This window comes from Plutella xylostella, chromosome 6 (genome assembly GCF_932276165.1).
Source record: "Plutella xylostella chromosome 6, ilPluXylo3.1, whole genome shotgun sequence".
NCBI classification, from domain to species: domain Eukaryota; kingdom Metazoa; phylum Arthropoda; class Insecta; order Lepidoptera; family Plutellidae; genus Plutella; species Plutella xylostella.
In genome coordinates this window covers 6,964,939-6,978,646 of record NC_063986.1, presented here as the reverse complement: position 1 = coordinate 6,978,646, position 13,708 = coordinate 6,964,939, and the positions used below count along the sequence as shown (strand labels likewise).

Genomic DNA, 13,708 nt, shown 5'->3' with positions numbered 1-13,708 from the left:
CTAATCTCGTATTGCATAGTAACGTTTGGTCAAAGTCTCGTTACGCCGAAAATCGTATGGCATAAATCTCGTTTAGTAAAAAGTTATTTCGCATAAAATTGTTTAGCCTAATAATGGTATGGCCAAATCTTGAATAGCCTAATAATGCTATGGCATAGGTTTATACAAAGTAACAATATTCGTTTGGCTTTAACTTTGACGGAGCGTCTCCCTACATAATAATAATAATAATAATAATTTATTTATTTTTCAACCAACATGGATCAAAGTGTTAGTAATACATGTACAAGAACAATCACACGACTTAGACATCTATTGTTAGTATAAAAATAGGAATATAGAAAATAGCGCAAACTGGTGCCTTGTATTGTTTCCGCTGTTTGGAAAACGCTCCGCTCCGCTTCGCTGCGCTCCGCTTTGGTTTTGATGAACATGTGCACCTAACACGCTCCTCCTCGCTTTGCTCGTGGTCGCACCTATTTTTAGGTTTCGATCTCATGGGGTTTGTAATAATTATATTGGTCGTTATCTTTCGATTTTTTGATCATACAATATCGTGATTTTCGGGATGTAGGAGAAAAATACCACAATTTGTACATTTACTACATACTTAATATATTATTTATTAAGATAACATTAGGAGAAACAAGATTATACATAGGTATAGACGAACATAAATTTGAGCAAACGAAACTTAGGTGTTTAAAGATTGTGCCTAAAGAGTTTTAGACGAAACGAGCCTTATGCCACATAAGTCTTGGCAAAGTGATGGTTCGGCCAAAAAAGTTTAGACCATACGAGTTATGCGAAATGAGTTTTGGTCAATAAAGATTATGCCAGATGAGCGGAACCCGTAATAACAGCGATAGCGAGTTTTTCGCCATAACGCCTACAATTTCAAATCGTGAATGCCGCTGTTGGAAGCTTCTAGATATTTTTTACGGTACAATAACACACGTACAAACGAGTTCTGCCTGCTCATAGTGGTTGGAAGATCATTTAATCGAGTTTTGAAAATCTACCCATCGTTATTTAACTTGTTAGTTCGTCTGGTGTTAACTTTATTTTGTATTAATGAAATTGCGTATTTAATCTGAATTTTTGTTTGCTCTATGCCACCGTGAAAATAAAATTTAAACACGACAATAGCTTCCAGGTAATGACATGCACTGTTACGAAATACACTTCATGCTTCAGCTTAAACTTCAGTTAAAGTTGAAAGCATAGAACAACGCGGACTCGTACCATTCATACTCAATGGTTGAAAGTGTCACCTATCCTATAAACAGCGGGTACTTAATTTAATATTATCTTGAAATTCTTATCTAATTTTCCAACCCTATAATAATCGCAGACTATTCGTCTCCATTGTATCTATTTACATACTTGAGGCATATTCAACGTGTACTTTGTGGTAAATGAAACGGAATTCCACGAAAGTATCTCTACTTGATGGCCTGTAATTATTGTAGATGAGCTCCAATTAAGATTCATTTATGTACAATGTATTACTTGCTTAAACATTACAATAGGATACATGAAAGGAGCCTCCTCAAGTTACTTACCACCTGTTATAATAATAATATGTGTCCGGCGATACATTAACGACTTTAGTCGATTTTAATTCGATAGGCGGTTCACTGGAGTTTGTATGCGTTTTATTAGTTTTTTACGTTACCGACAGGGGCTGATCAAGATGTACAAATATGTACAAATTGCTATCAAACAACCTATCGACTAGTGTCGTCAATATTCGTGATTGGCTCACTGGTGAGGTACTTCTGGTACTTCGACTCTGTTGCTCACTGTGGTTATTAAGGGTCAATTTATACTGGGGCAGAGTCGAAGCGCAGCGAAGCGTCAAATTCTTCACAACTAAGGCCCGGGTCTCCTATTTACTCCGTAGGTCGCGTCAAGTGTCACCGCCGTAGGCCGCGTCACGATTCTCATTACATCTACGCGCCAACGTCGGCGTGTGAGGGAGACCGCATCAGTACATTTCTATAGTGAGCATCGTGACGCGGCCCACGGCGCGACGCTGGACGCGAACTACGGCGTAAATAGGAGACCAAGGCCTAAAGCAAAGCCGCACGAATGGTTGGTTGCGTTGGTCACGCGTAGACGCGCGAATCGCGAAGAATGCGCGCGACTTTTTAAAATCTCAGTAGCAATGTGTGCGTTATGATGTGGAGTTAATGTTGTATTTGTAATGTTCAGTATTGAATAGACGCTTCGATGCGCTTCGACTCTGTACTAGTATAAATTGACCCTAACTGACTGAAATCTCACTATCTCTGTATTATGGCGCTAGCAAATTTGTCAAGAAATTGTCCGTGTTTAGTTTTATTATCATTCCATTACGGACTATTATTACAACTATTCATAATATGGCCGGGCGTTGCAGCGGTTTTTACTATAATAACCCGGCCTAGGGAATGTACCGTGTACAATAGAATTATTATAATAAGTTTTAAAGTAAATTCTCATCTTAATTAAATTACTCAGCTCCGACAAATGCCTGTGTTTGTAAACACATTTCTTAGTATTTCAATATTTAATTTTATTAAATTGAATAATGTTTTCAACAAAAACTAAACATTTATATTTATTACAGATACCTGCATATTATATATGGTAAATGAAAAATAAGTAATGAGGAATATTTATTTGTGGAAGAGCAACGATTAACATGGGTAGGTTGTAGGTAGAGCTTTTCTTTTTCAATAATTTTTGATATAAAAATTTAAGGATAAGTAGATACCTATGTTTACCAGTACATTTTGTTACTAACTGTACATGCAAAAATTACATTCAGATACTAACTTTAATATTCTAGTATTTTCACAGCATAATGAGGAAAGTTAGCGCTGTCCGGCTGAGCGGGTCCCGCCATATTTTATACGGGACTCAACTGTAGCAGTTATATTATGAGTACTGCTGAGGTTAAACTAAAATTATGTAACCTGCTAATTTAAACAATGTAGTCCATTTACAAAAAATATAAGTAACCCGCTAAATTTCAAATTCTTCTAAAGTCTCATATCTATTGTTAAAGTCACCTGTCACCCGGGGAGGCTCTATCGAACACTTGTGAATGAATTACAGTCAAAGCGTAGAAAAAAAAAAAGATGTGTGCGTAGCGTAGATGGTGTAGGTAGGTACCTACTACTACCTATATATGCTTTAAAACAATGGTTTGAAATAACAAAATTATTAAATATAAACGGAGCAGTTTATCATGAAGAAATCACTAGAGATAAACAAAGAATGTTATTACTTTTGATACATTGCAATTGTTTTCAGCAACTTTGTCATATATTTTGGTATATTTGTTCGCCGCCCATTTTATGCGGTCATAAAACTCCAGCAATATCATTCTATTTACCTTTTATGTTATGCAGACAAATCATTTATATTTCGTATCTCATATTTCGACCTATAAAATTTTTAACCAAAAATATAAAAGATGAGATACCTACTTTTACTACATAAATTATTAACTTTTATTACTCTTGTGAGTACGCTGAAGATTGTTATTCCCACAGGTGAAATCAAAACACTTTTCTCACTAGACGTGATTTTCACCGTGATATATGTATGTTCATTAGCGAACATTACCTTAGCACTCAGTAAGTTTAATAATAATTGACATTGGTAGCCATTCTCAAGGTTCAAATTTTAATTTTCGTACTATAATATTTTCATTGCGCCGATGTTGTTGCGCGTAGCAATATCTCGTAGGTCGTAGCCATTCTTCGTAGTATGTGCTACGATGCTGCTACGAGTCCAAAGGCTTAGGCAAAGCACCGACTCAAAAGTAAAATTTAAATTGATTGATTACAACCTAATCAGTAATCATTGTACACAATTTACATAAAAAGTACACAGAAAAGGAGTTAGACATTTCGTACACATCACCCATCACCACCGCTGCGGGTGCAGACTGACTAATATTCTAGTATATATTTAAAAAAAACTAGTGTTGCCACGAATAGTGAATTGGCCGAATACCGAATACCGAATATTCGGCGACGCTGCCGGCCGAAGCGCCGAATATTCGGCCGCCGAATATTCGGCGCTATAACCTGTTTTTTTTGTTCCTGGAACTGCTTTGAAGAAGTCGCTACAGATTATATGAGAAATGCTTATTAATAGGAGGCAGAATGCTGTGGCAAACGAGTTGAATTTTTATTTGATAATAGTTCGGCTAGATCGGATGGCCGATCCTTACAAGTGGTGGTCAGAAAACAAAAAAACAACACCCGAACCTTTTGAAATTTGCAAAAACTTATCTTTCTTCACCTGGAAGTAGCGTTTATAGTGAGAGGTTATTTTTATCCAGCACAACTTACTACTGATTAATTTTAAGTACTAAAATGTTGTGATTTGGAAATAAATACACAATTTTGATTAAAATAACAAGTTATTTTTAACATGATTTACTATTCGGTATTCGGCCCGAATAGTACGCACTATTCGGCCGAATACCGAATACTGAAAAAACTGGCCGAATAGGCCGAATACCGAATAGTTGCCGAATATTCGTGGCATCTCTAAAAAAAACTTGTAACTTTATACAAAACTCAATGATACGACCAAGTCCTTCGTCCTACTCAGCAACACGGTGTAAACTCACGCAATAACTCTGCAGCACGGCGAAAATCATCAAGTTTCCTTCACAAGTTCGCGAGCTGACCTTCAATCCACTACTTCCAACTCGGAGAATGGGTTTTAATTTTAACTTTAGCACTGATTCTCATTTAAGAGTTGTTGTTTAACAAGATCTTGGCAATTCGCTCGCTCTTTTGTGCCGCTGCAAAGTTGCGTTGCCTCCAGCCAATTTTAACTTCTTTAATTTGAAAAAGAATCGTCGAGCGTCTGGCAGACTCGACGAGCGAAAAGACGCTTTTTATATTTGAACGCCTATTGTTTAAACGTGTTGTTATGGCGTCGCGCTTTGACTTTTTTGCTAGTTCAGTGCTCTGTGTTTGTTTGTTTTGAGACATCTTATACAGTTGAAATATTGATGTGGTTAGAATGTAGATACTTAGAGAAGTATCATGTCATAGGGCATGGATTAAAAAAAAGGATGAACTGCTGATTGACAGTATTTTGCCTGTTATTAATATGGCAAATGGTTAAAAAAATAGATTAAAGCTGAGATAAATAACCGATTAAAAGTGCAATTACGTATAACGTTAAAAAAAGATATAGCTTTCTAACATTGTAAGGATACTTAACATATGTTTACATGTACAGGTATATCAACAATATTATCCAGTGTAGAGTCTGACTCTGTTTGCGGATCTTGGCAGCGAAAGCGCCGCATCAACTAACACGCGGCAACAAGCACACAACCAGAGCAAACTGCGCTCACTGTCTACTGCACTAGTGCACTACTCTCACTACTCTACACAACTGTGCAAGTCTGTACTACCCTCACCCCCTATACTCTTGAAACGCAAAGTAAGGTGTCAAGCGTAACTTCTCAAGACATATTCTATTTTTCAAAAACTTAGGGTGACTTGCACAACAAAGTTAATCAAAATGAAATCTATGACTGAAGGTGACAGTATAATGTCAGAGCAAGAGGATGTTGATTAACTTTGTTGTGCAAGACGCCCCTAAATTACTACCTATTTTAGAAAGTACTTAACCCAGTACTTTAAATGTAGAAGTAAAATTTTGAAAGAAAATACAAAAACTGTCATTTCTGATTTCTGACTGAACAAGTAGGTACCAAATTCATAGTGCTAATCATAATAGACTATGTAAGTTTTTGCTCTCGTTTTAGAAAAGATTTTATGGTTTTTTTTTATAAAGAAAAGGGCAAGCTTTTATATTCCTAAATATTGCATTTCAAGAGTAGGGGAGCTGTTGCAGTCTCTTGTTAATCACACTAAAGGTCAACACAGTAATGAACGTTTGTTTGCAGATTTAAAGTTGTAGTTGTTCATTCTAAATGCTCGCTCGGGTGTTGTGGTAACATACTGTGAGATATAGCATTGTAGCTTTTTCCACCGTTGCACCATAAAAGTTCTTCACCAGGCATTTCTTGGATTAAATGTTTTAACATTAAAACTACTTACCTAAATTATGTATCAGTAAGTCAGCTATGTGTGACTAGAAGGCGTAGCACGGGGCGCAAGACATGACAAAAGTTTTCCGTCGCACTCACTCTTGAGGCCCTATGATGTACCTAAGTGAGTGAGTGCTAGGCCTTCAGGTAAGTATACTTAATAAACTTGCCGTTCGTAACTATCTACACACAAAAAATGCTAAACCAATACTGTCCAATGAAATTTTCCAATGAAATAATCGGTCATTTTAATCACCTAAACGATTATGATAAAATGATATAGCTACTTCGCATTATCCATACGTCCAACTTATTTTAATTATTTATTTCTTAGTACATAATGTTACTTATCAAATGAATAGTACATAGGCCAGTAAAGTTTTCACAAACAATAACTTAAAAGTGTTGCTGAGAACTTTATATAGTCACATGAATTTTCAGAATAAGGGCGGATTAGTTTTCTCGCGAACTCCCATCAAATCACAATGTCCTGTGTCAACTGTAATGTATTATGTACGATTGTGTAAAATTGAAAATAATACATAATGGTAGGTACTTACCTACATATCTAGCGTTCAAAGGAAACTTTTGCGATAAGTCGACCGCTACGAGAGGTCCAAGGCGATGGCTTGAAATTGAAATGTCTATAGGTAGCCTCTGCGGACCAGCCCGCAAGCAAACTAACTAGCTCACCCTATAACATTTTCCACCTCTCCTGCTCAGGACATAAAGGACATTTTCGCATGATATCACCGGTCGTCGGTCCACAGTGTTCAAACACCGGTTAATGTTCAACAAATATTCTGGTATCGGTTCGTTTTGCAGCGCATATGTGTTATCGGGGTTTTCGCATTCATTTACACAACAAATGGACGAAATAATCGTTTACGGGAATAATCTGTTGTTCGTTTTGTGATGTCGCTGATATTTAAATATGGAGCATCTGTTCCGGACAATTTACGTAGGCATGTACAGTCAAAAATCTGATAATTATGCACCCACAGTGTCCACAGTTATATCCAAGTTACAGGGAAATTATCATTCAGGGGATGGTTTCGTTCATTATCTACAATGTATTAAGTTTTAATGCTGTACTGCTCGCTACATTGTCCTAGTAAACTAAGACCATAGCTACGACTACGATGCAATTTTATTCAATTACATAAGTATTTGATATTTTCCATCTTCATAAATAAACGGAACAAATGAGACTGGCATTCGGTCGCAGCGAATCTACCACATATTTTATTTAGAATGTTTGTTTTAACCACAATACACTGCATACATAAAAACGACATTTTCCAATTCCGTATTGAATTGTATCCTGCCGATTCAATATAGCGTTGAAATAAAAGGTAACATGTTTGCACATATACCTGTACGACTGTACGTAGGTAGAAACATTCGTTAAAATACTCGTGATGACAAATATCATTCAGTGATATTCTAGATTCACGAAAAAAGTTTGGTCTCTAAAAAATTAGAGTAGATATCGGTTAAATTTTAAAGCTAATTCTTTCAAAATCAGTCATCATGACCGACCATTACCTACTGCTAGACATAGCCTCGCATGGAGCACAACGACAAGACTCTAACATGGACCACCTTACCATTTATTCACCGGCGTCAACCGGGCGGGTCCCGAATACTGCTGTTCTGTGAGTTAATAAACTGTAACTGTACCTCCTCTCCAGTTATAGTACTTAGTCTGTCTGAAATCTTAAATTCTCGCCCCTAGGCGACGCTGAATGTTAATGGCAATCATGCCTGGCGGTACGGACCGGCCTAATTGCATTTGTTTTGTACGAGTAACGACGCCCGTGCGGTGCCAATGCTCGAATCCCGTTCCCCTCTAAAGCAATATCCAGTTATGAACCACTAAAAACAAAAATCTTTGCGACATTTTCAGACTTTTAGTACTTAAAATGGCCGCCTAACGTCCTTCGGGATTGTTTGGGGAATCCTAACTTGTTTTTTGTAGTAGGATTTCGAGTTGAATAAACATGAGTTTTTTTCCTAAAAAACATTTTAGTCCGAACATTTTTACAGTGACAACTGTGATAAAAGGTGACAGCTTTGCATAGTATATTGGCTGCCATGTGCAGTGGAGGGACAAGCAATCCATTGTAGGCTGGCGCACAAAAGCTACAAAGAAAGTTTTAAAAGATCACTCTTTTTCATGATTTCAATAAAAACCACATTCGCTTATCATTCCTACAAGATGGTAATGCAAATGAGTTACATCGTGCCACGACGCTACCACCGGGGCTTTGAAAATGTTAGTCTATTCATAGTCCATAACGGTCTAGCTATTAAACACTATTGGGAGCAAATGGCGCCTTGGCTTAGAACTTCATTCATAGGGATGGCTCTGGTTTTAAACTGGAAATGAAAATTGGAAATTTATTTTGTATGAAACCTATGACATGAAATACGGAGAGAAATAAATCTAAATGCTTAACTTAAAGAAAGTTGAAAAGATAAGGTTAATCTTTAATAATACTTTAATTTACTGAATGAAGAACGTAATCAACGTAAACATAAACCTTAACTTATTAAGACTACGGCAAAGACTTACATCTAAATAAATATTGTACAGAAAATGGACAAAGCACCCTTTAAATTCTCTCTTTCAACGCCGACCAGTGGACGGAAACAGTTAATTTATACATATAAAATATTATATCCTGCTCTTTACCATAGAAATCTGTCAACTCACTGGTGACTAGAAGGCAAATCTGACCCAACCCAAGATGTCATGTCGGAATGTAAGCTAAAATAAATTACATTATGGCATTTAAAATACCTAGTGGATATCTACAACGATATTCATACCATGTTTTTATTTAAACTGCTATTTAATGCCGGTAAATTGTTTTGCTATACGTACATAAGTATCTGAAGGAAGTTATAAAAATAATATTTGAATACAGCAACTAATTCTACCGATAAATCTTATCATCATGCGGAGGCATGCTAATAAAATATGGGGCGTGGGGCGGCGGTGCTAAATATCGTACTGATCCGGGCCCGGACTGAACTTTATGCGGCAAAGTGGCCGTAGATAACGAGGCCGGGGGCAAAGTGGCCGCGTACCCGGGCCATGCGGGCCCCCACAGCGGGGTGGCCCCCGCCGCCGGGCTGTGCGCCAGCGGGCCCCCGCGGTACGACGTCGTAGACATCTTCAATCTGACGATGCATATCGCAATGATCAGAATGGCGATGAAAACAACAACACCCCCCACGATCCCTATAACGAGATTGTCATCGTTCGTCGACGACGCGATCCCGACAACAGGTGCGCCCTTCGGCTCCCCCGTGACCTTGGGCCGCTCGTGCGACGGCGCCACCGACCAGATGATGTCGGGCTCCGCGGATGTGCGGTGCACCAGCCGAGGGGGAGGAGACGTCGCCGCGCTGCTGGATGATGAAGCAGTGATTGTAGTTCTCCTACGGGTTTCACAAGTGAGCTCATCATCCCCTATCTCCACCAATAGGAATCCGGCCAGATAATCGGGCGAGTCACAGCGCACGTCCCCGACGCCGGCGCCGGGCAGCCAGCGCCGCAGCGCGCGCGCGTTGCAGTCGCAGCGGATGGGGTTGGTGTCCAGCCCGAACATGGACAGGTCCGCGCGCCGGTCGTCCAGCGCCACCAGCAGCTGCGGCTGGAGGGTGCTCAGCTGACTTCCAGCCACATCTATTGTTATCTGCGATGATCTCGGTAACGGAAACAGAAGAGCTGGAGGTAAATTCGTTATAGACGTATTCCGGAAACGTACCGTTATAGCAGGAGATTTCAATCCAGCCAGAACACCGGCAGAAATAGTTTTTAGTCGAGAACCACGGATGCCTAGTTCTTCAAGTCGCGGATGCAGAATAGAACGTAGTTGATCAGAGCCTATGTTGGCGTCTTTTACTTCTACGTCAAGTTTCTCCAATGCTAATAAATGCTGGAGTGTTCCCTGAACATCAAAATATCCTAATCTAGGAAACCCGTAAGCGCGTAGTGATATCAAATTTGGCAGCACTCGGAACGCATTTTTTTCAATTCTTGAGCACTCTTCTAAGTATCTCATATCCAGAACTCGTAATGAAGATAAACCTTCAAAGTTACCTTCAACAAGAATTGCAATCGGGTTGCTGGATATATTCAAGCTCTGTAAATTCTTCAGTTTTGGCCAAGATATGGCTAAAGATCCAGACACATCCACGATTTGGTTGTGTGACAGATCTAGACTTTCCAGCAATGTGGTTCTTGTAAAAGTTTTCGGTGTTAATCTGGTTATGTTATTGAATGATAAATTCAACCGATACAAGAACGGTGTTTCAAGCTGCCCAACAAAAGTGATGCCAGTCCCAGCAAGGTTAAGGTCTCTGACGGTCTTTGGTTCAGTCAACACATTGGTGATAGTCTTCTCTGATAGGGGGTTGAAGGATAAGTCAAGCTTTTTTATATTTACCATAACGCTATCTTCTGCAGGAATATCAATTATTTGATTGTGAGATAGATCAACGGCAGATACGAAAAAGTATTGCTTCTGGAGCGCTTTCAGTGGAGCTACTTCAAATTGGTTATTGCTGAGTATTATTTTCTCTAGCATATGCAGCCTTGACCGGTCAAATATATTGTCCGGTAATTCGGTGAGCAAATTGCCGTCTAAATTTAACAGCTCCAACCTAATAAGTCCTTCAAAAAGTCTGTCTCCTAATCGATCTATTCTGTTATCAGATAGATCCAAATACTGAATTTGTGTGGAGTTGTGGAACGCCATCTCGCTAATGGTTTCAAGTTCGTTTCGCGCTAACAATACTGTCCTTAGTTTTGGAAGTCGCGCAAAATCAAGTTCATCGACGTTTTTCAAAGCATTTCCAGAGAGGTCAACGAGTTCTAGGAATTGTAAAGTACTAATAAGTTCTGATGGGAAGAAGTTAAACTTGTTGTCAGTTAAAATGATTTCGCGTAGTCGCGGATGAATTTTGAAAGACGAAGGAAATAAATAACTAAGTTGATTGTCTGACAAGTCAATTACTTCCAAACTTGTTCCAGTGTTGAAGAACTCACCCTTGAAGGCGTTTAATTGATTGCCTTTGAGCGACAGATATTGGATAGACATGACATTCACAAACGCCGGTGTCCTAATGTTCACAATGTTATTGTAGGACAAATCTAAATGGGTCAAGTTCTTCAAATTCTTGAAAGTGCCCTCAGAAATTTCCTGAATAGCATTATTCGTGAAGTAAATTTGCTCCAAGTTAGGGTTTTTGGAGAATAAATTAACAGGTATGGCCTTCATTCCGGTGTAACTCAAATCAATAACTAACAATGCTGGGTTGCTTTTAAATATAGTCTGAGGGAGCATCGTAATGTGGGGGTTGTGGCTCATATTCAGATGTGACAAACTTGGAATCGATTCAAATGCATTAATCGGTATTTCAGACAGTTGATTATCTGAGATATCTAAAAACCATAAGTTTACAAACTGCAATATTTGGCCAGTAAATCCTAAGATTCTATTTTGACTTAATGTTAAAAACTCCAGTGACGACTCTAATCCAGTGAAGACGTCCGCTGATATAGAGTTCAGCAGATTGCCCGACAAGTCCAAGTGGCTTAAAGTTTTGAAATGATTAAACGCAGATGGAGGTAGTTCCCTAATCACGTTGCGCGATAACACTAGAGAAGTTATCCTATCCGACACCGATTTCAATAAATCACTGGATAGAGCGGTGACTCTGTTGAAGCCGAGGTGAACGGAGACCAAGTTCGGCAGCCGAGACAAAGCGGTGGCCGGGATGAGCAGAATATTGTTGTCGCGAAGCAGCAGGGTTTCAAGACTTGTCAGCCCGTCGAACGCGTCATCCTCGACCTTAAACAAGAGAGGGTAAGGTTCACAATAAGGCCAGGAGGGTCACTTTATACTGACGAAAAACGAACGAACGGGAGCTGTCGTGCAATCGGCACGTTTAATACAACGAGAGATAGTCATGGCTCGCGCAGCAGGGCTTCGAAACTTCATTTTTCGCCTTAGAGAGTAACTCCTCTGGAGCGGTTGTAAAGTATATTTAAATGCAAGTTGCGGTACTCACGGTGCGCAGCGAGTTGACTCCGACATCCAAGTATCGCAGTTCGGTGAGTCCGACGAAAGTTCCCGGCATTAGCTTCACCAAGTTATTCCGACTCAAATCTAAAACTTGTAACGAGACGAGCGAACTCAAGTGACTATTGTCAATGTTCTGAAACGAGAAATGCATTGTTCTATTAGAATATTTCGTCTCATCAAGACGTTTTATGATGGCTGTTTATGTTTTAAACTCATTTCGTTATAATATCCTGCCATAAAATGTTCTTCGAATGATACGTTTTCGGCGTTATCTTTGGAGTAATGCCAATGGAGTGTATGAATATCAAAATAAAGTAAAGATATGTACTTATTTGAAAGAACTCATAGTTTTTTCTTATTAACTAAACGTATAACAGTCACCATAGACTGAGTCAAGTTATTGTACCCACTTATTACTACTAATTAATTAAAATATGTGCAATCAAGTGTTTATAAATAAACGAATTTTGTTATATATTTTTATGAACATTAATTTGAAAATAGAATATTTAATTTTACAATGTAACAAAATTCGTTCACCCAACATTTAAGTTTAGAAAACAAATCGTACCGTGATCATGTTGCTCGACAAGTTGAGGTGCCTCAGCGCGGCGAAGGATTTGAACGCGACGGTGGGGAAATCCGCGATGAAGTTCTCGGACAAGTCCAGCTTTTCCAAGTTTTCCGTGCCCTGGAACACGTCGCTGTTGAACTTGGACAGTCTATTTCTGCCCAGGTCCAGGGACTGCAGGCTGGAGAGGCCGATGAAAGCGCCGCCCTCCACGGCCGAGATCATGTTGCCGTGCAGGTCTATCTCCTCGAGCGTCTTTTGAGACGTGAACGATGCTTGCGGCAGAGTGGCTGCGAAAGTAAGTAGAAAAAAATGAGCAAAAATAGCTTCACATTTTCATGCGTTTATTGACTTGTTATGAGCTTCAATTTTTGTAAATAAAACAACAATGACACAATTTATTCTACGCATCTGTTACGAATTACGATCGGAAGTAAATTAGACAATAAAACAACGTAATAAACAGCGCTACCGTGTCAAGTAACTGTATAAAATTGATTAGAGGGAAAGTGTCGAGGTACTTACCTATTCGGTTCTCTCTCAAGGAAATTACTTTGAGAGCTCTCGGACCATTGAGTGAGGTTGATGGGACTGCGTTCATGTTGTTACGATCCAGACGAAGTACCTGAAACAATATCCCGAGTTTTACTTCACCCTGTAGCTAAGCTACAAATTTAATAGCGTCGTGAACTTAATATTTTTACAAGCTGCTGTTGCGCTCTGTTCTTACAAGGCGCTGTTTTAGGTGGCGCTGAAAACAATTTTAAGTCCATCATTTTAAACGTAAACTTATATCTTTTTTAACATAGAACATCCGTAGCTGCGTAAATGTCTATTTTCTCAATCTGGTTCTTCATCATCATCATCATCATCATCATCATCATCATGAGCCAATAATCATCCACTGCTGGACATAGGCCTCTCCCAAGGAGCGCCACAACACTCGGTCCTCGGCCT

The 13,708-nt window shown here is 39.1% G+C and overlaps 1 protein-coding gene across 1 annotated transcript in view; it reads right to left on the bottom strand.

Annotated features, from left to right (window-relative positions):
- Nucleotides 1-8,565: 8,565 nt before the first annotated feature.
- Nucleotides 8,566-13,708, bottom strand: part of LOC105382441 (protein artichoke) — an 87,638-nt gene continuing 82,495 nt past the window's right edge. The window contains exons 7-10 of the mRNA XM_011552321.3: nt 13,277-13,376; nt 12,752-13,041; nt 12,167-12,313; nt 8,566-11,946 (exon numbers count right to left, since the gene is read on the bottom strand). Of these exons, the coding sequence (XP_011550623.3) occupies nt 9,022-11,946; nt 12,167-12,313; nt 12,752-13,041; nt 13,277-13,376 (3,462 nt within the window). The 3' untranslated portion in view covers nt 8,566-9,021. The remainder of the gene's footprint in view (nt 11,947-12,166; nt 12,314-12,751; nt 13,042-13,276; nt 13,377-13,708) is intronic.